The 25,476-nt window shown below is 37.4% G+C and overlaps 1 protein-coding gene and 1 pseudogene across 5 annotated transcripts in view; both read left to right on the top strand.

The window, feature by feature from the left end:
• The window catches only part of PUM23 (pumilio 23), a 157,320-nt gene extending 142,094 nt beyond the window's left edge, over window positions 1-15,226 (top strand). The window contains exons 8-11 of one of the 5 annotated variants that reach the window (XM_087668861.1): window positions 11,646-11,794; window positions 11,922-12,104; window positions 12,227-12,337; window positions 14,673-15,226. In XM_087668861.1, coding sequence (XP_087524987.1) covers window positions 11,646-11,794; window positions 11,922-12,104; window positions 12,227-12,337; window positions 14,673-14,688 — 459 coding nt within the window. In that variant the 3' untranslated portion in view covers window positions 14,689-15,226. Of the gene's footprint in view, window positions 1-11,645; window positions 11,795-11,921; window positions 12,105-12,226; window positions 12,338-12,937; window positions 14,003-14,064; window positions 14,644-14,672 lie in introns of those variants that run through there. The other 4 variants (XM_087668857.1, XM_087668858.1, XM_087668860.1 and 1 more) reach the window with 4 other exon arrangements.
• LOC148012055 (large ribosomal subunit protein eL13z pseudogene) lies at window positions 2,307-3,039 on the top strand (annotated as a pseudogene).
• Window positions 15,227-25,476: the final 10,250 nt, after the last annotated feature.

Raw genomic sequence — 25,476 nt, 5'->3', positions numbered from 1 at the left:
AAAGAGAAAAGAAAGAACACGATACAGATGAGAACTCAGATGTATGCACGGGAAATGGAATCCATATATCTGAACACGAGACAGTCGCATACAACAGTGAGTCACTGGCTGCGTGGGCACTGGCACTGGCTCCTCTCTCCACAGAGTCTGCAGATGGTGAAGATGAAGTGACTGACTGAGGAGGAGCCACTGAGTATAAATAGGCTGAAAAAGTGGGGAGCAATAATGCTGGTCGGACAGCATTAAAGCTGGCCGACTGGTGCATAAAATGCCCCAATGGCATAAAATGCCACACCAGAAAAATACCTAAAATACCTAATAAAAATGCCTAGCCCAGATCAAGCTCAGACTCACACATGAGCTGACAAATACTCTGCTAACAGGACCTATGGCATGTGTCATCAATGTCACTCCATTTCTTGCCCATTGATTGTGAATTTTTGTTGTTGCAATCTCTATGGCTACTTTCTCTTCTGAAGCAATATAGTCCTAATAGTTCATGATGAAGGGGGCTTATATGTGGGTCCATACTCTGCAATCTTTGTCACCATATTTAAAAAATAAGTTGACCTAGCTGATTTGAATGCAATATGGTCATGGTAGAAAAAGTGTGCCATTGCTGCATCTGTTTCCTCTTTTTTCTTTGGTTCCCTTGAAGTGTGCAATGAACTTTGTCTAACACCATGACCTGCTGCCATTGATGGCCCATGAGAAGGCTGCATAGCCACTAATCCCGGTGGTCTTTTGCATGAAGCACCATGCCCTACTGGCCTTGGAGTCCATGTTGTTGGATTCATTGCTATGCTTGGCATCCTCATGGCATGTGAATTTCCCATAGAAGTGGCTATGTGGTTGAGTAACTCCTGCCTTTTCTCAATTGATACATTGATGCAAAAACGCACCTCTTTCCCCTCCTCATGTAGAAGATGGGCTCTCACTTTATCAGCTCCACTAGTGCGAGCATAAGAGCAAAGTTTGCATTTCCAAGGGTGAGCCCCTCCACCTCTCAATGGCACTCCTGCATCTACCTCATCCCACCATGACCTAGTGCTTCGACAGTTGTTGACGAAGTACCTGCTGAGGATGATGAAGTTCCCATAGATGTCAATGCTGCCATCTATATAAAAGTGACAAATAATCAGTAAAGTTCAACGAAATTGCAGAAATTTGCAGCCAAAATTTCAACATGCATGTGTTTGCTAAAAATGCTTGAACTTTGGTGCTACTTTATCTTGCATTCCTTTTACTGAAAATGCCTGAAATTTGGGGGCTCTTTCAGATCCCGAGATACTAATGCCCCAAATTTGGGGACATTGCAGCCAAGTTTGGGCCCCAATCCTTGTTGAGAAAGCCCCAAATTTTGGGGCAACAACTGATCCAAAATGCCCCAAATTTGGGGGAGATTGCAGCCTGAATCATAGATGCTTTAAATTGGGGAAAATCCTTGCTGAGTCACCCCTAAATTTGGGGCAAAGACTGATCTGAAATGCCCGAAATTTTAGGGCAATTTTAAATCCCAAATGCCCCAAATTTGGGGGCAATTTAGGCCTCAATTGTAAACACTTTAAATTTGGGACAATCAAGAAATTTGGGATAATTGGGGCGATTTGGGGAAATTGTCCAATTCGTGAATCGTGATATTGTGAGCGATTTGAGGCAATCAATAAGGGGACATATCGGGTCCCAAATTGCTCCATATGTTCAAAATTTGTCCATAATACCCCAACATTGATACAATTTACACAAATTTCTTAACATTTAAATAAAATCAAAAGCAGTGTGCATGGTTAGTAGATACCTTGGAATTTAGAGAAGCTGAAATTAATTGTTGATGATGTGCCAAGTCACGTGTGAACCTCCCACTCCGCACCAGCTCGTGACAGCCCACAGGGCCTTGCAATGAGATGAGAGGAAGGCTAAAGTGAGTGCGCGCGAGAGAGAGAGAGAGAGAGAGAGAGAGAGAGAGAGAGAGAGAGAGAGAGATCAGCGACATATTGTGAGGCTTAAGGGCCTTTTGTACTGGCAGTTGGATCTTCTCCGGTATTCTGATTTGCTCTCTAGGGAGGACTTCCGTCCCTGGCTTATGGCAATTTCATCTGCCCCCTTGCCATAACTTTGTAACTTGTAGCACTTAGCCCCTCTTCACATGATGGCCTGGATTGGCGTCATGTATCTTGTAATCAAGTTATCTTGTACTTTTTTTCGTAATTAATACAATTACCTTTTACGAAAAAAAAAGAGAGAGAGAGAGAGTATTTACGAAAAAAAAAGAGAGAGAGAGAGAGAGTTTCGGTTGTCTGAGAGAGAAGGTAGGTTTTGGCAAAGTTTGCCCCCCCTCTCCCTCGCCTCCAGAGATGAAGCATAACAATGTTGTTCCGAACGGCCATTTCAAGGACTGGCAGAACTATGTCAGAACATGGTTCAATCAGCCTGCTGGCAAGAAGCGCAGACGTTTAGCGAGGCAAAAGAAGGCCGTGAGAATATTCCCGCGACCTACCAGCGGGCCTCTCCGGCCTGTAGTGCACTCTCAGACTCTGAAGTACAACTCGAAGATCAGAGCTGGCCGTGGATTTACTTTGGAGGAACTTAAGTCTGCAGGTATTTCAAAGACTTGCTCCAACTATTGGGATTGCTGTGGACCATCGTAGGAAGAACTGCTGCTTGGAAAGTCTTCAAGCCAATGTCCAGAGGTTGAACACATACAAGGCTAAATTGATTATTTTCCCAAGACGATCGCGCAAGATGAAGGCTGGAGATGCTAGCCCAAAAGATCTGGCTAATGCTATGCAAATTCAGGGTCCTGTTCTTCCTATTACAAGGGAGAAGGCACCTGTTGAGCTGGTAGCCTTGACAGATGAGTTAAAGGCAAACAAAGCTTACTCAAAACTTTGTCTTGAACGGATGAATGAGCGCATGATAGGAATCAGGAAGAAACGAGCTGCTGAGACAGAAAAAGATGAGAAAAAGTAGAAATGAGCTCTGCTGAGATAGATGAGCAAATAGTGGGAGGCTGTGATACTACTATTTTTGAGAAATGTGTGCTTGGGTTTGAAGCCGCAGGATTATGGCAAGAATTTTGTGTAGTTTACATTCTAGTGGATGTTTGACTTTTGGAATTACCATATAATGCAGCATGTGAATTGTTGCAGTGTCAAAGAGAGAGAGAGAGAGAGAGAGAGAGAGAGAGAGAGAGAGAGTCCTCAGTCCGAACAATGAGAAAGAAAGAAAGAAAGAAAGATATATTAACGTCTACATAAGGCCAATGTGGCCTATGAGACAAAATCCAGAGTACATCCATGTCTAATGTTATCTCATCAGTAAGGTAAAGATAACATTACAAATAAGTGGGTGGCCTATGAAACAATACTGAAAATAACTATATGATGTGACTATATGAGGGTTGAACCATGTGTAGTGTTATTCCATCAATAGAAAAGAAAAGGAAAGGAAAGGAGAACCAGATCTGATAGAACCATGTACAAAAGTGTGGTGGGGACTATGGGCTATAGGTGATCTCAAGATCTGCACATGATCTCAGCTATTATGTGGTCCCTAGCTGCTTCACTAATATGCCTGGTGGTGAGTCTATGGTGTCTCGTGATAATGGCTCTTATCCGACTGTGGTGTGGCCTCCTCGGACGTGGTCCTGGTAGACGGGGTGGTTGTGCTCGACGAAGGGAAGTGGCTCTATCCAATGTGACACCATAGTGTGGCCTGTAAGGTGTCTGGCGGGGTGGCTCTGTCTCTGCTAGGTTGGTAGTGTCAGTAGGTTCCGCTCTGTAGAAGAAGTCTGTCATCACTGCTCTCTATGTGTGTCCCTCTGGGTGAGCTTACAACATTAGTTTGATTTGAGTTTGCATCTACAGGTCATTTTTGTGTTTTCGAAACTTTTCTTCATTAGCCTTTGCTCCGACTGGTGGTTATTGCACTCTCATGGGATAAGCACTCTCGTGGTTATCAATGATGAGTAATGACTCGTGAGGGCTCAAGATTTTGACATAAGCAACAAGTCAATAATGGATCATGGATATGTAACGTATTATTCTCAATTGACTCTCATGTATTATCACTCAAACTCAATTGGCTTTTCTTTGTTTAAGAGAAATGTCCATAGAGATTTAGAACCTCTTTCCCTAGTCAAAAATATAAGAAATCCATATGTAAAAAAAACCCATGTTTCTTATTTTATCCCCCCTTGAAAGAAACTTACAAAACATGTTTCTAATATTTTGTTTCTAAACGTTTTTTATGTTTTTGGTTGCTATGCATTTAGGGTTTGCATTACCATCTAAATTATTGATTTTTAGTTGTGTTCGCTCATTCTGTGGTTTCTTTGTGCAAACCCTAGCATACCTTCACATGGTATCAAAGCCGGTACTCTTCTAAAGAGTATCCTACGGTGTTATGGAGGATTGGTTTTGTGTGAGATACATGGATGGCACGTAAGCATTTCACAATGTCTTAGACTCCTTCTTAGGATCCTACTATGTTTTATTAAGCTTCTCTATTACCAGAGGCCTTGAGGAGACATTATGAACTCAACGAGAAAGACGATGCTTCACCTTCATCTTCTTTTTTTCTCTTGTTCCAAATTTTAGTTACATGATAGAGGAGTATGAAGAGTTCTTGCGCATGACGTATTCTTGAGTTTACACCCCTCCTTCTAGCTTTGCTACTACATCCTGACCGGTTGGTGAGACTAGCCACCTCTTCGATCATGGAGAATATACTTTATTTGGGATGATTGGCGAACCATCTTCTTCATCTTAGCCAACCTAGTGTTAGGTTCATATAATCCCTTCGACTCATATGAATCAAAACCCTCCCCTATTTCTCTGCTTGGTTTGCAGGATCTGGATAATTTTCAGTACATCAATGTTGATTGAGGCAACTCTGGACAGAGATATACATCTACATGTATAATTGGAACTGTATCTTTTGTCTCTTTTGAGCATCGAGTTGGCACTTCTCTTTCATACTTCTCTCGCAAGTGAGGGGAATGCAACCCTTGTGCCTTACCCACACTCGCAAGTGAGTACATTTGTTTATCCTAGGACGTCAGTGATGGATATCTCCCTTACTCACCTTCTCATCTATTGGCCTCTCAAATGCAAGGAGTTCAAACGTAGGGAGTTTCATCCTTTGCTTATAGTGCACAATCACACACTCCATGGGTCAGTCTCACATTGAGATTTCCATTCTTTACTGCATGTCTCCTTATCCCTCCTCCATGGGCTACTCATGCAATCACCATGCCCATGCCTAGTCAGTCCATTCTTACCTTTGGATCCACTTGCACACTCTACCCACTTTTCCCATCCTACAACACTACCACTTACGTTGCTATGGCCAAGAATGCTTTCAAAAACTTATTACCCTTGGTGATTGATCATTCTTGTATTTCATGTGGTGTGGACACTTATTAAAGTGTCAATGTAGTGTGTATATCTAGTGTCTTTAGACATCAAGTTAGTGACACTAGGAACTAGAGTAAGTTAGCCTTAAAGTTCTCACGTAGTAATGCTTTGATGAAAATGTTTTCAACATTTTTCTATGTGGGTACATACATTAAGCTAATCTCTCCTACATAACATCTCTCTTTAACATAATGGTAATGCACCTCAATGTGTTTTGTGTGAGCATGAAACACAAGATTACGTGCTACTGCAATAGCACTTTGATTGTTAGAGAGAATGTGTGTTGGACCTCCCCATGGTAGATGTAGATCAACCAACAATTTGTGCAGCCAAATACATTCCATTGTTGCTACGAAGGTTGCCCTATACTCACGGCCTCACAAGACAAGGTAGCCATTGTAGATTGTTTCTTGCTTAGCTATGAAATGCATGAATAGCCTAGAAAGAAATAATGTCCACTAGTAGATTGCGTAGTATCAACATTACGGGTCCAATTTGAATCTCTATAAGCTTGTAAGTGCATGTTGCCCCCGAGGAATAATAATGCATGTGACTGAGCACCTTGCAAGTATTTGAAGATCCGCTTAACAGCTTGTGAATGTGTGGTCCGTGGGTTGTGCATATATTTTCTCACATGAAATACTGCATACTGAACATCAGAACATGTGCTACAAAGGTAAATGACGCAGCCAACAGCTTGTCTATAAATTGCAACATCATGCATAGCTAGCTCCATAGGAGTGCACATAGGTCTGCAATCTTGCATATTAAACCTATGTAACAACTTATCCGTATACTGTGACTTTAGCACTTATTACAACAATCAACAAATTAACATAACTTAAATTGCACACATTACCTTAATAATTTCAGACATTGGATACGTTGTTGGCCCTAAAACTGGCGCCCCCTTTTTGTTATTTCTTTAACTTGATTGCTAATGGGATGAGTACAAGCTGAGATTCACAATCTCCTTTGTTGTTCCAAAAGCCCCTTTGCTGTAGCAACAATCAACAATCAATTTAGGCTAATTGCCTCTTGATTTTTCACCCAAGACTCGCATAAATGGAACATCCAACTAGCGAAATGTTGCCCCAAATTACAATGAATGGGCTGGTATCTAAATTCCCTGACAATTGCACAAATTTTAGGTGCTGAATTCAGTGTACAATGCCTTCACCAATTGGCAGAGGTCCCAAGGTGACTGTCAAACCCTAATTTTTGCACAAATTTAGGATTTACGGCACACCAAAAATGACTAAAATTTAATCCACAAGGCTAAGAAATGCTGAGATTGACTAAGCACAAGTTGAAGAAGGTGAGAGAATGCTAGAAGAGAGAAAATCAAGAATTCTTTGTGAGAAAGACCTTCAAATTGGCTACAAGCTGTCAAATACTTCCTAGGAGTTGTCATCTACTAGTAGGGATGCTAGAATTTGCTATCGCCAACTCTAAAAAGCCTCAAAGTTGTTGTCGCCTGCTGCTGATTGCTTTTCTCATATTGCTACTTGCCTTGGAAGGTTCTCCAATGGCTATAGATCAGATCAACAATATCTCCTCTCTCTCTCTTGCAAGCTAAATGCCTCTCTTCAACCTCCAAAGACGTTTTTTAGTCTTGTATGGGCATTTTTGCCAAGTGGCAGCCTTCTAAACTCATTTTTCAGCATTATTCAGCCATTTAATTAATTTTCAAAATTAAATAATTCTAAAAATTAAATTCACCCCTTCTAGCCCTACCCAAAATTAAATGTACCCTTCCATAATTTAATTGGATAGGTCATTTGTAACCTAAAGTAATCCCAAACCTTTGTTGACCCTTGGACAGACATTAATTAATTAGTTAATGCTAGTCCCTAGTGTCACCGTTGGCACTTATTGTTCAAACCACTTTCCTAGGGTCACATTTGATACCAATTAACCACCAAAACCCAGTCGGCATAACTTAAAACAACTTTTGCCTTTGACACCTATTGCATCCTCAAGATCCTTGGCGTGTTACTATGGAATATCTGCCATGTGTATCACATGTGCTTAAACAACCTTGCACATTTAATTAATAACTTAATCAAATGTTATCAACAAGATTAAAGCATCTTAAAATTTCACGTCCTCGTGACATATAGTGTGGAATCAAATGTACATATAGCAGATATCAATATTGCTATATGTCACGCTATATGTTAATAACTTATTCTTGACAATTAAATCCCCATTCAAGAATGTTGTTTTAATATCCAATTGATGTAGTTTCCGACCTTAATTTGCAGCCATTTTAACCACACATCTGACCGTAGTCATATGGGATGTAAAAGCAAAAGTTCCTCATAATCTATGCCTTTCTTCTACACATAGCCTTTTGCTATCAACTTGTACGTGTTGATTGTACTATCAGCTTTACGTTTGAGTTTTAAAACCCACTTAGTGCTAATGGCCTTCTTGCCAAGTGATAGATCCACAAGATCCCATGTAGAGTTAGTGGCAATGGAGTCTAATTTCTCCTACATGGTCTGCATCCAATGTACATCTTGCTGAGCTTCATCCAAGGAAGTAAGCTCATTATCATCCAACAGTGAGTTTTTGCTATGTCGGCTAAATGTGCCCCCCCATATCATGTGTTTCATGCTTGGAAATCCTTCTAGTGTGCTAAGGTAATGGGGCATCCATTTTACTCTCTTGGAGAGTTTGTAATAGCCATCTCAAGACTGTTTTTGCTGCATTTACAGCAACCTTTATATACTAAACTACTACCTCCACTACATGTGGCAAACCTTCATTGATACAATGTTGTTCAGGAGCATATGGAGCAGCAACAACTTGCTATAACAGGTTTGTCCTGCCATTTACAAGAGGCACAAACTCCAATGAAAGTGATAAAAGGCCTTCAAAAACACCACCAATGTCATGTGTGACTGGCATTTGAAACTGATCATGTGAAATAGCTGCATTTTCAGCAAGTATAAAATCCCCACTGACAAACATCTTCTTTGTGTGTTGGTCATGCTTTCCAAATTGTAGCCAATAAAAATGCATTTTACAACGTTATCATTAAGCTTCCCACAAAGCTCTCTCAGAAAATGCGAGTAGGCTATGCAACCAGACACCTGAAAGTAGTTAACTTTGGGTTTCTTGCCATACTAAGCTTCAAACAATGTGGTTGTCTTCAAAGCCTTTGTAGGTGCACAAGTCTATACATGATTGGCACACTAAAGCCCTTCTAACCAAAATGTATGTGGCAGCCCCTTGCTTTTTAACATTACAATGATTCATTTTCATGAGAGTGCGATTCTTCCTTTTAGCAACTCCATTTTGCTAAGGAGTTATTCTAACAGTGGCTTGATGCATAATGCCACGGTCCAACAAATATGTCTCAAATGCATGAGGCATGTACTACCCTCCTCTATTTTTGCAAAGTCTCTGCACTTTTAAACCAATTTCAGCCTCAAGCTTTGCACAAGATATACTAGGTATACATACTACATTGACACTTGAATAAGTGTCCACACCACACACAATACATTGGACACTACCCAAATTTACCAAATTCTAACAATCATCTCATTGACCAGTATGTGGTAGGAAACCATACTTGACGTATGAATCTTGATCTGAGCTTCAAGAGTTTTCCATTATGCAAGGGATGATTTGAAAGGCAAGTTGGCTGGATATAGGCGGTTACTCACGGAGTTCGCTACTATTGGCTCACTGAAGTCAGATGATGATTAGGTTACATTCTTTTTTAACAAGCTTCCTGAAAAGTATTGATTGCCAACCTTCTATGAGTTTGAATGTGAGTTCTTGTGTTATGCGAGGTTGCATGATGAAGTCCACAAGAAGTCCTCCCCGCATTCTTATTCATAAAGGGGTCTAGTTTTCTCTTCTTCTCAAGGGAAAACCGTGTGAAGAAATTGCTAAACTCAAAGAGAGAGAGAAGGAGAAATCTGAAGTGAATGAATCAATGAAAGAAATGAATGTAAGAGTGTACAGAATGCTCAAGGGTAGAGCTGTGAGTGTTGGAGAATGATGTCCCACTAAAGATGGATCATGAGTGTTGTAACCACCAATTGGAGATGAGAAAGTGCTGAATAATGAAGGGCAGTAGGTTGGTCACCAAAACACAACAATTGGAGATTGAAATCTAGTAAACACGGTAGTGTACCGGGAGAGAAGGCTGAAAACCGATCTCCCGAGGTAGAGAACTATTAGGCGATAACAAGAGAGGTGTTTCTTGAGATAGATGGGAACGTAGGTATTGCAGTAATCCCCTGGTGGGAGAGATGGCATCAGCCTGTCGCCTGGCACCAAATGCTGAAAACGTAGGTTGATCAGGTGCTATGATTACCCAGTAGATGGAGACCTCCAAATAGCAAGGCAATGGCTAGAAACAAGCTGCCTAGGGATGGATGGTGATGGGCTGAAGTCGGTGATGGTTGGATAGTACATGGTAGGTGGTTGATGGCTGAAATCTACACAGTAGAGTGAGAAACTTGCATAGAAGGGATGGGCTGCATGGTGGGTAGCCTGTCTATTTATAGATGTGAATGGACCCTCCTAAATTTGGGTTTACAGAGAAACTCTCTTGAACCGCTCTCCGTTTTAAGGTTTTTAAAATTATTAAGCATGTTTTGGGGCTATTTAAGAGGCTAATCAGCATGTAATGCATGTTTTACCCCAACAAACCAGAGGTGGCAAGAACTCACAAGATGTGAAAGCAACTCAAAGCATGGATGACGCCCCTTCTTAGATGGAAACAAAGTTGGCTATTGTGATGCTATCACAAGGGACCTATGCTTGCCCTTGTGAGAGAAATTGGAGCACATCTTTCTTTTTTTAGAATTCAAAAAAGAAAATTATTTTAATGACACCGCAAAGAAAAATCCCTAAGGAGCACATTTTCTTTTTTCCAAACAAAGAGGAGGAACAAGTTGCTTCCAAAACATATGCCATAGCTTATGCACTTTTAACCTTCACCTTATCAATAAGATCAAGGAACACGGCTATGGAAAGATGGAGGTTGCATTGCAAATGCCCAACAAGAAGGTTGATGACAAACTCCTTGCATTGGAAGAGACACGTGAGGAAGAGAATCACACATGGAAGCAAGCACAAGACGTTATTGGGTGGAGTTTCCTTGTGTGAGCATGATATGGATGATGATGATGATGTAGAGTATGGAGGACGACTCTCCTTTCGGGAGCAATGAAGATGATCAGTAGACTAGTCACTCATGTCTACAGACTACAACCATGTTACTTTTGTATGTTTGTTATTAGTTTTCAGTCTCTAGTAATCTTGGCTCTTGAGTTTTGACCCTTGGACCTCTAGTATCTCTTGTTGGGTTGGTATCAGTCATTTTTTCAGTGACCTAAACTTTAGTGTGTATAGACATGCATTTTTATTCTTTTGCACATGTCGTTTTTTTCAAATTGGAATAGTTGTTTTGGAGATACTTATTAGTTTAGTGCTCAAATTTCAATGTTATTGTGTTTCTCATAAATCTTTTCAAATATGTCAAAACATTAGGGTCAAATATGATTCAGCTCAAGTGTTTGAACCATATTTGAATCAAACTTTCATACCTGTTCTCTTTTTGGTGTTTGACTGTTATACAAAATAATTATGGCTTTGGCACCCTGACCCTGCAATCTGTCTCTGAGTCTCCTGCAGTAAATCTTGAAAAGCCAATCTGCGTGGAGAATCTCCCCCAAGAAAAATGAGTTCTTTGTCTTAGGGGTATGGCACAGCACTGATCTCAAATTCATGGTTAAGAGAAGAGGCTAGATGAAATAAATCTCCAGGAACTGATGATGGCAGTTGCAAATCTGACCTCATATCCCTTCCCAAGATGTCTGGCCTTGATCTTTTGGAAGATCCAATGTATGCTAGAATCTTGTTGCTGAATTCAAAAGAGCTTTTGACCCTATCTTTTAACTTGGACGAAATTTTCTCAAGAACCTTTGAATTGATTTGAAAAGTGATTCAAATCATGTTCAAGAGCATGAAACATGTTTTTTCTTATATGCTCGAAACTAGCATTGGCCATTCCTGTTTTGCATTGTTGCTATATAGTTGCTTTGCTGCTAAATGTTAGGATCCTGCAGACTTGTCCACTGTGCCTAACATCATTTGATGAGTTCTAGACTTTATAATAGACAACTGCAGCATTGAATTTCATGCAATGCTGTGATTTCATTATCACAAATCTGTATTTACTTTTGGGAGGTTTTGCAGGAGTGTAATCAGCAGTTTTGGTTAAGCTTGGTTTCCATGGAACCTGCAGACATGCTGGCAACCGTGAAGGATCCTGGAGGTTGCCATGTTGTTGAATCTTTTCTGTCATCCAATGTACCTTTGAAACACAGAAACAGGGTCATAACAAAGTAAGTTGTCATGTGTAGCAATAACAAACTCCACAAGAAGTGAAGGGGATTTTGTTGAATTGCAATGACAGGTGCTAATATGTAAATGGTCCTAATTTGTATCTGAAGTGAGATGGCTGTTGTGTAGGTTGAAGGGACATTTTCCTGAGCTATCAATGCACGTGTTCAGTGCCTTTACTCTGGAGAAATGTTTTTCTGTTGCAAGCATTGCTCTAAAAGAAGCAATTTGTTCAGAACTGTCTACTGTACAAACTGAGTTGTCAAAGACCAAGCATGGCCCACATCTGCTTAGAAAGTTGGAAGTAGAATTGTATGTTTGCAACCCACGGCTTTGCAGAAGACTTATTACAGACAGGAATACGATGAAAACTTCTATCTGCTTCAAATTGTCATTCAAATTGTCTGATCATTATTTCATTTCTTTTTGCACAGATATTCAAGAACACCTCAGCAATGGCATGCAAAAATGAGCACCAAGCAAGGCACCCTGAAAGCGTTTTCTGAACTATTCAACTCAGAGAAAACAACCAAATCAGACAAAAAGTAAGTTTGTCAGGTCACATCTGAAATTACTGTCTACAACCTCTTGTGTAAATGTGTCTGCAGCAAATGAAACTGCAACTCGCTTTTGCCAAAGCTGGGTGCCAAAAATAATTGGTGCTAGCAGCAAAGTGGGTAGGGGCTTCAGTTATCACAGAAGAGGAGATCAGGAAGATTTACATAGTCATCACAACATAGGCTCCACATGGGTCCAAAAGAAGTCTCTTTGAAATGTCCTTTTTGTTGTTGGTGTGAGAGTGCAGTGGTGGCCCCGCCAGTTTTGGTACAGTAGCAACTTCAAAAGATATGTAAGAATTTCCATGGGGGAAAAAGATAAGTGTTTCCTTATGGTCTGGCACTACAACCCACCAGATTGGTGGTTCACACAACCATTGTATTTGTGATGTACTTAGACATTTTGCAATGTACTTGGACACTCTATAGAGTTCCTTGCACTTTGTATTTTTACCTCAGGGGGGCTTCTCCAAGGTGTTATTAAATAGAAATTTCTTTTTGCGAAAAAAAAAGATTAGTGTTTCCTTCCGCATGCACCATCTTCTGATGAAATTTGTAGCAAGGAAACAAGTTGAATTTTTCCTTCAGCATGCAGACATTTGTTACAACCATGCGACAACAGGGATTATGAGACAGGTTTGGCACTGGCAGGGGGGGTAGAAGTTTGAAGCAGGTTGGGCACTTGAAGGGGGAGAAGAAGTTTGCTGAATGGAAGGGAAAATAATGCTGGAGAAGGAATGTTGGCTGAAGTAGTTGATGAAACTGTCTGCTAGATTGATTGTTGGGATTATAGTCTGGGTTGTAAGACTGATCAAACCTTTTTTCTTGTTCTCGTAAAATCGTTGAAACATATACTCACCAAAGCAAGTATGCTGCTTATCTTGGTAGCACAAAAGCAGCTTCCTTATTTACAGGCCCTTATTTTGGGGTTCTTTGCTGGCTTATACAACCATATTTTTGATTTGCTGTGTCTGGAAAGAGAGCCTTGGAGGAGGAGGTTCCATGCTTCAACCAAGCTCTCCAGGTAGCTTACCTGTGTTTACATACTTTACAAGAGGGTGAATATGCACTAGAAATGTAATCGATGTTGGCAATGTTGTGTTGGGGATAGTAACCAGACTTCAAAAACGAGAACCAAAGCTGTTTAAACTCTCTGAACTCATCTGACACTCTGATTTTAGTCATTTTAAACACTTCCTGAACTCATCTGACATTGTGATTTTAGTAATTCTATTCAACATTCTGCATTTAAGTATAAATGGCTCTTGTCATGACCAGTTCAACTTAACAAAACTGTCTAATATGAAGGTTTACCTTACGCATGATAGCATTGGCAACTTGGCTTTGGTGACTCATAGAAAATAGTGGAAGACCCTGGCCCATACATTTTCGCCTACTTTGCATGGAACGTGACAATTCAGCTATGTGCACAGCTTCTGAGATGTATGATTGAACACTACCATACAGCTGTATGACTGGTGTTAAATGTCATGTGGCCCTAGTAAAGCTACTGTAGTTAAAAGTCACATAGTCTATAGCCAGCTAAAGCAATCCTGTCAGAAAGGTCCTTGAAAATGGGACAACACAATGGTACTGTTCACTTTTACCCTTTTTATTCTAATAGTGGCCTTAGTTTGGTCTCTAACCAGTATGATTCTAAGCATTCTTAGTACTCACATTAGTTTCTCTTGTGTTTCTCCATGCCATCTCTCAAGGTCATCTATAGGTGCATGGAATGCAATCTTCTTTTGGAATAGACCTTCATCTATTGTCAACTCTCTCTCTGGTTCTACCAAGTACACGAGCACTTTGGCAAGTGAGTCTTTCAACTTGTTCATATACATACTTCTCCCATGAGCTTGGCTCGTAATTTGATTTGGGCAGTGATGGGAAGAATTTGAGAAAGTCTTTGGGTTCATCTTGTTGTCAGGGTAGGAATTTAGATATAACCCTCACCCCTAGGTGGTGTTCTTGCACCGTAGGGGGAGGTGATGAGGGAGATTAAAAACTGGTTAGCTTGTTTGTACACAAATGTCTTTATTTAAACAGGGAGAAATTTGTGGGTGGAAAAGAGAAGCAAAGAAAGAAAAGGGCAGTTCAATGCTTGATTCAAATGAGATGCACACACATATGTGTGTCTACAAAAGGCTAAATCAACCCATGAGACAAAAATAAATACATTCAAAATTCGAGAACCTAGCATATTTTCCAAGTAGAATAATGAAAATTTGATATATCTAACATGGATAAGCTGAAGCATCAAGGTAGAATTGCTCAATGGCATGCCAATATTGTTTGTATCTTATGATGGTGTCTCAAGCAGGGATGTGGACCAATGAGCTATTAGGGCACTCTACATCTAGTAGTGGCTTTAAGGTGACTCCATGTGATGGAGCAAGAAGTTGATTTGGAGTTCATTGTGAAGTATTAGATGTAACTATGGCTTTGAAAAGGTCATAATAGTGTGATGTCATGCATTTCCAAGATCCCTTTCTTTGGATTGTAAGAGATGGTGTATGTCAATATAGTTCCAAGAGGAAGATGTTAGTAGTCATGTGTCTTGCAGGGGGATCTACTTGTGAGCCTCAATTTGAGTTAGACAAGGACATTAGGAGCTTTGACATTCAATCGATCATTCTTGTCATGTCTCTTGACAAAGAAGGCAACTCTTTCTAGTATTTGCATAGTAGTGCGATTCTTTTTTACTCAGCTTTAGATGTGTTTGCATTGGTTGATTTTTATTTCCACCCTTATGTTTTAGGCATCATTGCTTTTAAAAAGTCTTACACTCATTATCATTAAAGCTCATTTGAGAGACCATTTCACTTAAAGGAGATTAAGGAGCTACTAAAGATTCGTGATTTCAAAGGATATGCAAATTCATGGAGTTACCATTATTCAAGCTCATTGCTACTCCAGGAAATAAGTGTTTGACAAGAAGGTTGCTACACCAAGGTTTGAGAATAATCTCTCTTAGAATATTTGGGTATGTTTGCAAACCACATGGCTATGTGGAGCTTGATTTAAGGTTGATGTGAAGATGACGAAGCATAGGAGCAAGCAACAAGTAAGAAGCTCTTCCATCTTGTTTAGTTTGCCTTGGAATAGCCACAGGGGATTCCTAATGCTAGCAAGGCTACAGTTCTAATTGCAACAAATGTGAGTGAGTATGAAGAGTAGTGTATATATTGCAAATAAGGCCTTTAGGGATTATTCGTTTTGTAATTTTATCCATTTTGGATCGTTTTGGCCTTGAAAGTTCATCAACAACAATTTCATGCATACTATAGTTTTGGCTCTATTAGCCATTTATAGATGCAAAGGTTACGAATGTTGAATTGTAAGGTTTTAGGTGTTTGTTGAATTATAGACACAAAAGTGTATGTACATGTTGATTGTAGATTGTTGTTGTGCAATTAGTGGATAAGTTAATGTGCTTGGTTTCAATACACCTAGTATTGGCTTGTTATATTGTCTTGCTTGCATATTGTAGTTTTTGTAAGGTTCTTTCACTTGCTAAAATTTATGACAAAATCAATCAATTTATCAATGAGAAGTCAATAATAATAACTAGTTTGCATGGAAGTTCAAGATGATAAATTTCTTGAAGGGAAAAGGTGTTTGAAACTATATAGAAGGATATAATGCAGTGATATCTAAAGTTTTTCTAAGAAATGTTGTTGTAGAACATATAAAGTGTAAGAAAGATCAAGAGTACACATAAAGTAAACTAACATATTGATTATTAGTGCATTGTCACTAATAGCATAATGAGTTATTTGCAAGAATTTGAAACCCCCATTATTCTATGGAAAATTTTAGTAAGGTTATTGGAAGTAAACACAAAGGCCAAGAAGTTACAACTCAAGTCAAAGATCAATCTGATTATAAGAGAGAACTTATCCACATCAACGATTTTGGACTAAAGATCAAGAGTATTGTGGAAACTATTGGATCTATCAATGTAAGAATTAATGATGATGTTGTTATAACAATTGTGTAAGCTCTTGGGTCTATCAATGTATTAATTAATGACGACGATGTTATTGTTATGCATACATGTTTTGATTGACTTAAAGATAAGAGCTTATATGTTAATACTAGGCATAATATGTACATATGCTTTAGTACTTTCATGTCTTTTATCATGCTATAGCATTTTTTTATTTGGTAGAAGAAATGTTATAGGCTAAGCATTTTATTGTATTGTAGACTTAGCATTTTCTTGTCTAGAAAAAGAAAAAATAAGAAGTTTTTAGCTCTACTTCTCTATGTTTTCAAGTCTTTATTCTTTGTGTGTGTGTGTGCACGTGCGCTTGTGGTCTTTTCATCCCTCTTGTTTCTTTACACAATATCAGATTTGTTTCATGATTGTGCGAAGCTCAATTGAAGGTTACGATGAAGGTAACAAAGTATAAAATTAAGCAAGTAAGCAATGGATAAGAAGCTCTTCCATCTTATTAAGTTTGTCTAAAAACATAGCCACAAGAGGCTCTTGAGGATAGCAAGGATATAGTCTCTAATTGTAATGAGATGACAATGAGCTCAAAGAGCAATGTATATATTACACGAATAAGCCCTACAATTTGGTCAATAGCAACCTTTGAGTATATTATGGTTTCAAATGTGTTACCTACTAATAAATATAGAGATAATAGATTTTGAATATGTAAGGTCTCAAGCTTCTACTATGTTACAAATACAAATGACATTTACATATAGAGTATAAGTTACGATTATAATTGTGTAGTTAGTGGCAAAAGCTATATTCTTACTTGCAATGCACATAGTATTGTCTTGCTTGTAAATTACAAATTCTATAAGATCCCTTATCTTGCAATAATGTTTGACAATTTCAATCAAATTATCAGTGAGAAGATTTATAAGAATCAATATTCTACATGAAAGTTTACAATGACAAAATTTTTATAGGGAAAACACATTTAGAATTGTATAAAAGGAGACAATATAGTGGCATTTTAAGTTTATCTAAGAAATGTTATAATAGAATAGACAGAGCCTAGGAAAGATTGGGAGTAGACACAAAGTAAAGTAATGTATTGACTATCAATGAGCATTACAAATAGTATGATGGGCTATTTCTAGGAATCTGAGATCCCCACCATTTTATGGAAGAATCTAGCAAGGCTATTTAAAGTAAACAAAAAGACCACGAAGGTGCAACTTAAATCAAATATGAATGAAACTAAAAGATGAGGAAGTTGCAACTCATGTTGGAGATGAATTAAGTTAAAAGGAGGAATCTATCCACACCATTAATAATTATGCATTAAAGATAAACTTTTGGATCTATTAATGTAATAATTGATGTTGACGTTGTGTAAGCATGTTCGGATGGACTTAAAGATGAATATAAGAGCTTTAGGTCATTTATGAATGCCATGGATAATATCCTAGTCTTTGCAAATTTGATTTCTATGTTGATACTTGAGGATAAAAATCTTGGCTTGGATTTTTTTTTCTCTTCAAAGAAACAATAAGTCGAAACATGTATTTTACTCTAGTAACTAAGGTAGAAGTTATTGTTGATGCCAAGTTAGTGATAATGTGGTCAAAATATGCATAGCAAACAGAAGAGGATAGTCTCAAGGAAGGGGGGCCAAAGAAGAAAAGAAATAGGTTCTAATAATAAACAATAGAATTTTGGTGATTACATGAACTGCTGGTATTGTTGTAAGGAAGGCCACATTTTTAAAAACGATTTCAAAACTAGCATAAACATTTATGATAAAAGAGCAACTTTTTCTCATGCAACATTTTATGATATCATGGCTACTAACGGTTCCTCTAAAAATGATGTATAGTCTATAAACTCAAGTGCCTCTAACCATATGACTTCTCATGAAGAGCGGTTTTAGAGAGATGTGTAGTCCATAGTCTTCGGGTTATGTGGAGACACGAGATGATACAACTCACCCCATACTCACATTGATGCTATTCTATTGAGTATGCAAGATGGTAAAACAAATTATTTGATTGATGTATTGCATGTGATAAACATAACTAAAGTACTTGGTTTTTTTAGTTAAGTAGTAGAATAGGGATTGCATGTTCAGTTTACATCTGATGGTTGTTATGTAGAGAACCTTAGAAATGATTACAAGTTAATTGGAAAAGGTAAGCATAGTGGCATTTTGTTTACCCTTGATGCAAATTTTCTAAAATGAATATTGTTATCTTTGCACAAGATTCGGATGTTGTGGTTGATATTAGAATTCGACATAAGTGGATTGGTCATTTAAAAATGTATCATCTATCAAATATGTATTCAAAATAAATTATAGATGACTTATCAAAGTTTAGAGTTGATAGGATGCCTAATGTATGCACAGCATGTCAACTTGGAAAGAAGGCAAGTCATGTATTTTTGCATGAAAAGAATGTATGCAAGAAGCCACTTGAGTTGATGCATAATGATGTTTGGGCTTCTATGAAGATTATAACTATAAGTAGTTATAAGTATTATGTCTCCTTCCTTGATGATCATACTTGAAATCTAGGAATTTATTTTATGCATCAAAAGAGTGAGTTGTTTACTCACTATAAAAGCTTTAAATCTTTTGTTGAGAAGAATACATGATTGCATAACAAATACCTAAGGTCAAATGGGGGGATAAGAGAATATTGCTCTAATAAGTTATAGAAAATGATATACAGAGGTAGCATAAATGTAGATATACTTCATAGAAAAGTGGAGTTGTTGAGTAAAAAATAGGCATATTGTAGAGGTGGCTCATGGATTGATATCTAAAAGAAACTTGTATCATTACTATTGGGTTAAAGTAGTTGCTACTACTACATACATTTTGAATATAACACATATGGCTATTGTATATGATGTAACACTTGAGGAGAAGTATCTTGTTAAAAGACCACTGTAGCTATCCTATCTAATAGTATTTGGATGCATTACTTATGTATATACTACTAATGAGTTACACAATAAATTGAATACCAAGGTTGAAAAATATGTATTTGTGGGATATTCTCTTGAGCAATAGGGATATAGATACTATAAGCCTATTACATGTCAATTGAAAGCTAGCAAGGATGTTATCTTTGATTAAATTAGTATCTAGTATAGTAATGTGCAGGATACAATTGGAACTAATATATATGAGAGTGTGGCTATGTAGAAAGTAGGTGAGTTTAATCCATAGACACTGATTGGGCCGTAGAAGTCTCCTAGCCATGAGTTGCTTAATCTTGGAGTGATACATTGTGATCACAAGTCACTCCACCAAGTACATGATAGATGTCAAGAAAAGGCAAGGAGAAGTTTGGGGAATCACCTATTATGCCTTATGTATCATTAGGGTCGTGGCCCAAGCTTATAAAAGTCAACTAACGTGAAAAAGCCAATGCAATGCTTGACATATGATAGCTATGTAGCTCATTACAATGTATATATGGACTAGGTTGTATAACTAGGTCCGAATAATGGTTATTAAATGGATATTATACCATTGTCTAGGGTTTAAATGAATAATATATGTAGATCCAAATAAAAAATCTTTTGATTGAAAGTATTTGAATCGACAACTCTTTGATTGAAACAATAAGTATATAACTATAATTTCGAGATTCTTTCCATTGCTCTTAGCAAACTAGTATTCCCTCTACTCACTTTCTACTTTCTTGATTGTATCACTTTACATATGATTTTTAATATTTATTTTATTTTATTTTTATATTATTTTTAAGTACTATTTGTCACTTTGGAATATTTTTGTTGTGTTAAAGGTTATCTCAAACTTCAAAAGTCATTTTTTATTTTTAGTCTTCCTTTTTATGCATTGTAGAGGGGCCTCACACTCCACAAATAGGATATTTAGATTAGTCACTTATGTTGTGTCATGTTAGAGACTTATACTCGTACTCATAATACAAGCATATGATTTTCTTAGATTTGCTATTGTTAGTAATATAGCTTTGCACCCACACCAATAGTCAGCCGAGGCAATAAAACATTCATTTCGTTAGAGGCTTACCTTACACTCCAGGAATAAATTTGCACTTTATCATGCTTGTACTTATGCTGTGTTAGAGCCTACTACTCACACTCCCAATAGAAGTGTAGAATTTTCTTAGTCTTTGCTATTGGTTACTTTTGAGATTTACATTTACAATCCAATAGTATATCTAGGCCATAAAAACCTCTATTGCTATGACTGTTGAGGCTTGCCTAACACTCCAAGGATAGTTTTAAATTGTGGCACTTGTACTTGTGTTGTGTTAGAGACTAGTGCTCACACTTAAAATATAAGTGTCAGTTTTAACTTAGTTTTTACTATTGGATACATTCAAGACTTGTACTTACTCCAACAGTAAGTTCATGTGTTGAGGCTTGCCTCACACTTTAGGAACGAAATTCTGTGTTGGAATGATCTACCCTCCACGTGTGTAAAAGGCTTGCCTCACATGAGAATCAAAATTACATTTTGGAATACTTATTTGTGTATTGTGTAATAGGCTATTATTTACATATACAACAACTTTTTGATCATAGTGTTCATTGTCACTTTTCTCTAATTTAAGTCCTCTACTCACTCATGTAGCTCACTCTATGAATACTTGTATATGTATTTTCCCACATACTCACAGTATGGTGCACATTTTGAGTTTGCACAATTTTGTACATCTCTATGCTTGCATATTCTAATTTAAGACCAAATAGGATTTTTTTGTTATTCTTTGAATGTTATTTAATAGTTTTTTATTTTCAACATCATAGAAATGCCAAGCAGTGAACCCACCATGCTTAAAAGCCACAAAAATTCTTGAGCAAAGCTATTTGTCAGTTCTTGTATCAGTGCAAGGAAAATCGGCTTTGCACAACCTTTCATAATGATAACAAGGGTGCATATGACTAGTTTACTATCAACTTAGTAGCCCATGCATTTAAGTGTCTTCAAGATACTTTTTCGACCCAACAATTTGATGTAGCCTTTCACACATCCAAGTCCGTATTCTTGAAGATCATGGTTTATATTATAGTCATAGCAAGTATACTTTCCACACTCATTTTGCATTAGTCACTATTTAAAAAGAGGATACAATTAATGCATAAACTCTTACAAATATACAAAGGCAAAATACAATTAGAGGGATCAACATGCAAATGTGTGTGAGTACTGGAGCCAAGCAATAAAGAGACATCACATATGAGTGCACAAGAGAGTAAGCTAGAGTCCCACATAGAGATATAGCCTTGTACAATGCTCCCACATTGTATAACTTATAGTCCTCTAGCATTGATTTTTTGCTTTATTTATCGAGTGGGAGAGGAACTATTTGCTTTTTAAAAATGCAAAACCAAGGTCAATAACAAAGCTTTCCTAAATGACGTTTATACAAGCAAATGCATGATGATAGGTGAATATGGTATAATTATATGGTGGCACTTCAAGAAGCCACACACATTACATTCAAACACTTTGGCATTATTGCCTCCATCGACCCAATTTGCAATCCTAATCAACCATTGTTAGTATTTAAGGACTAGAATAGTTGTCAGTTACAATAGTGGTCTAATTTTACTCAAAAAATATGTAATCAAACAAGTGGCAAAGGATTTTATAGTGTCTTCAGGTAACCTTGAACAAGTACATGTGCTATAACATGTGTCCATCCTCAAAGGCTTACCATGTATTTTTTATGCAAAGCAATGATTTTATGCACAATGGCTCACATGCATCAAACATATTGGTACATTTTGGCATTTGTGGCAATATATACATGGAAATAGTGGATTGGGGGTGTGCTAGAATGTATCCAACAATTGACACTTTTCTAAAGCTCTTAGATATAAACTCCACTACTAGAAGGGGCTATAGCATAAATATCTACTAATCCCCTCCCCCCTTATGATAAATGGCAAGAGATGTAGAGTTTTGCCTACATAGTCCATTGTTCATTACAACATTCATCCCCTAGCGACATCCAAGCTAAGGAGGATGGCATAGATAACGAACCACTTTCACTTAAAGAAATTAAAAAGCTATGTCCAAATTGGTTCATGTGAGACACACTACTTTTATATTAGGTAGGGCAAAGGAAACTACACCTTTGAATATATTTGACCTCCAACACACATGGGACTAGCTAAGGGTTAACCATGTTCATTCAACAAGAAAGAAACTTCGTGTGAACAACAAACCAAGTAGCCATCTATTTTGCATAAGAATACTATGCCCATTATATCTTACGAAGGCATGTGGAATGAAAAAAAAATACAATCAACTAGGACTTGCAAATAGTTGATAGGGTCCAATTACTAAAAAGACAATCTACACAGTCACCAAGAAAGAGATGTTGTGTTGCTAGTCGAAGAACATAAGCATGTCATGGAGATGGCAACACAAGGAGCAGCATTGGCATCACAGGGACAAAGTGTGGAGGAACTATTGACACATAATGCCACATTTGAACAAGAAAATGATGAGCTTGATTGAGGAATGCCAATAGGATAATCACACATCTACTAATCCAACAAATTCAAGCCTAGTAGAGAACTTATAAACATGCGACATCATTTTGAAAATATGATTGTTTACGTAACCATGAGATGGTGTAATAAAAAAACGTTTTATCAATGAATGGGCACTAAGTATTATGCTTCAACTTGTATTGACTATATATTTGTCATTATGTTCATCAAGAAATGTACACATGAGACTCACAAAAACATTCAAGTTGTACGTATAATGAAAAACATGGCTTTGATATTAGGGTGTCGCATATCCAAAATTAAAACCAAGTGATCAACCTCATCTACATCAGAGCACTTTGAGGCTATCTCTCACTCCATGTTGTCCTCATTCTATTGTTCTCTCACAAGAGCCTTGTAGTTTGAAGCATATTGAAAGCCGTATATGGATCTCTTGTTGCTATCTTTGATGACACATGTATTAATCACATGTTACCAAACATGTACATCAAATCAATTGCATGGACTAGATTCGATCGATTACATTAGTTAGTTTAAATAAAGTCAAAAGCACACTAGTTATGCTTGCAACTACCACTAGAAGCTGTAGTTGGGAGAACTCTAGGGGCAACATGTTGTAGCTCAACATCGTAGGCAAAGGAACCAAATCCCACATATGATTACCATGTAAGGAGTGAAAATCTGACTACATAGCTGTGTCCCATGAGTGATTATCATCTCTATGCATAGCCTCATCATAAGAGAGGCTCACCTACATCTATCACCATAACATAATCCATGGAGGATGTAAAGTGCTTAGCTCTAGTAGAGCATCTCAAAGCAAGATGCTCTTGCACAACAGGCGAGGCTTGTACCACTGGAGCATCAGTGCGGCGAAGACATAGGTATATGTGATCCCTAAGTGTGAACCCGCTAAAGATAAATGAGGTTGCACAATGAATGTGTCATAACCTAGAGTACACTATGTGGGTGTAGTGTAGCTATAGAATCACTGGTATATCTCCATGTTGGTCTCCTGGCACAGGTATGTAGTGGATGCTAGCTCATGTAGAGCTCAAAATCTTAACACTTCCCCTCGAGCTTAGCATGAGCTTAGATGAGCTTAGATGACCTTCTTATCCACAAGTAGTCCCAAATCACCAAGTACCTTGCATAGCCAAGCTACTGACATGATGTAACTTTAATATCCTTATACTTTATCATAGTACTCCCACCCAAGGGAAAATATAAAAGCATTCGTAGATCTCCTATCTAAAGAAATAAAAGCCCAATTTGTAAATGTGTAGCAAATCAAGGTGAATAAACTTGTTGCCAATGTATGGAATATGTAAACATGATAGGAATGTTTCAATGCCTATGGCATAGTGACACAATAAAACAAGCTAGCAAACCCATTTTGTGGAAGCCCATTTTAGCTTTGCAAGATTGGAGACAATAGTTTTAGGGTATTTATTATTTTCATTATGTTAGATGTTCTCACATGTACATGTTACCATTTTAAATATGTAAGTTTTGAGATATTTGCCATAAGGACAAGCTATATATCTGAATAGGTTACAAATTATATATATTGTTGAGTAGTCCGTAAAAAATGTTACCTAGTTATTATTATTCACTTTTTCTAAAAGGTTGCAAAAGACTTGTCTGTTGTTTAGTACTTAGTCATATCATAATGGCTGAGAACAATGGAAATCCTAAGATTAAGAAGCTAGGCAAGAACAATTATCCATCATGAAAGTTCTATGCAATAAACTTCCTTATTGAAAAAAGCTTATATGAGTTTGTTTTAAGTAAAGAAAAGGAATCGAAGCTTAAGTGATCCTCTAATTTAGAAGAATTAAAGGTATGAAAAGAATGGAATACAAAAGATAAAAAAGTGATATATTGATTGTCAACCATCATTGATAATACTACGTTAAGGTATATAAAAAATGTAGAGGTTCACATGCAGCTTGGACCAGCTTTGAAAATATATTTTTAGTAAATACAAAGGTATAGAAGATTTAGTTCAAGTTAAAGTTGAACACTTTGAAGAAATAGAAAATATCTATAAATAAGTATGTTTTTAAGGTGAGGAGCATTATAGATGCTTTGATAACTATTAATGTAATATCTAATGATGATTTTTTTGTTTTTTCCACTTTGGATGACCTTCATAATAAAAAGACTTGAAAATCTTTTTTTCAATACAAAGGTATAGAAGATTTAGTTCAAGCAAGAGATGAACACTTTGAAGAGAGAGAAAATATCTATAGATGAGTATGTTTTTAAGGTGAGGAGTATTATAGATGCTTTGACAACTATTAATGCAATATCTAATGATGATGGTTTTGTTTTTTGTACTTTGGGAAACCTTAATAAGAAAAAGACTTGGAAATATCTTATTACTTATGTGTATGCACAAAAGTTGTTTCCAAAATTTGAAGAATTGGTCTCTCTCATAATTACTAAAGAGACCAATATACAAGATGAATGATCAGAAAAGTGATAAACATGTCCAAGCAATCTACTCAAGTTCAAAACGGAGACATAGTAGACCCTCTTCAAGAGGCCGTTGTATGGAATGTTTGATGGTAACTAGCAAAATAGATTAAATAAACAACTTGGTGACATGTAAATTTCAAGAGACTATGGTGATTCTAGAGGCAAAGAGAGT

This window comes from Lygodium microphyllum, chromosome 27, assembly GCF_053477565.2.
Source record: "Lygodium microphyllum isolate KBCC chromosome 27, Lygodium_microphyllum_v1.1.10, whole genome shotgun sequence".
NCBI lineage: Eukaryota > Viridiplantae > Streptophyta > Polypodiopsida > Schizaeales > Lygodiaceae > Lygodium > Lygodium microphyllum.
The sequence above is the reverse complement of the archived record's forward strand: the minus strand, read 5'-3'. Positions and strand labels throughout refer to the sequence as shown.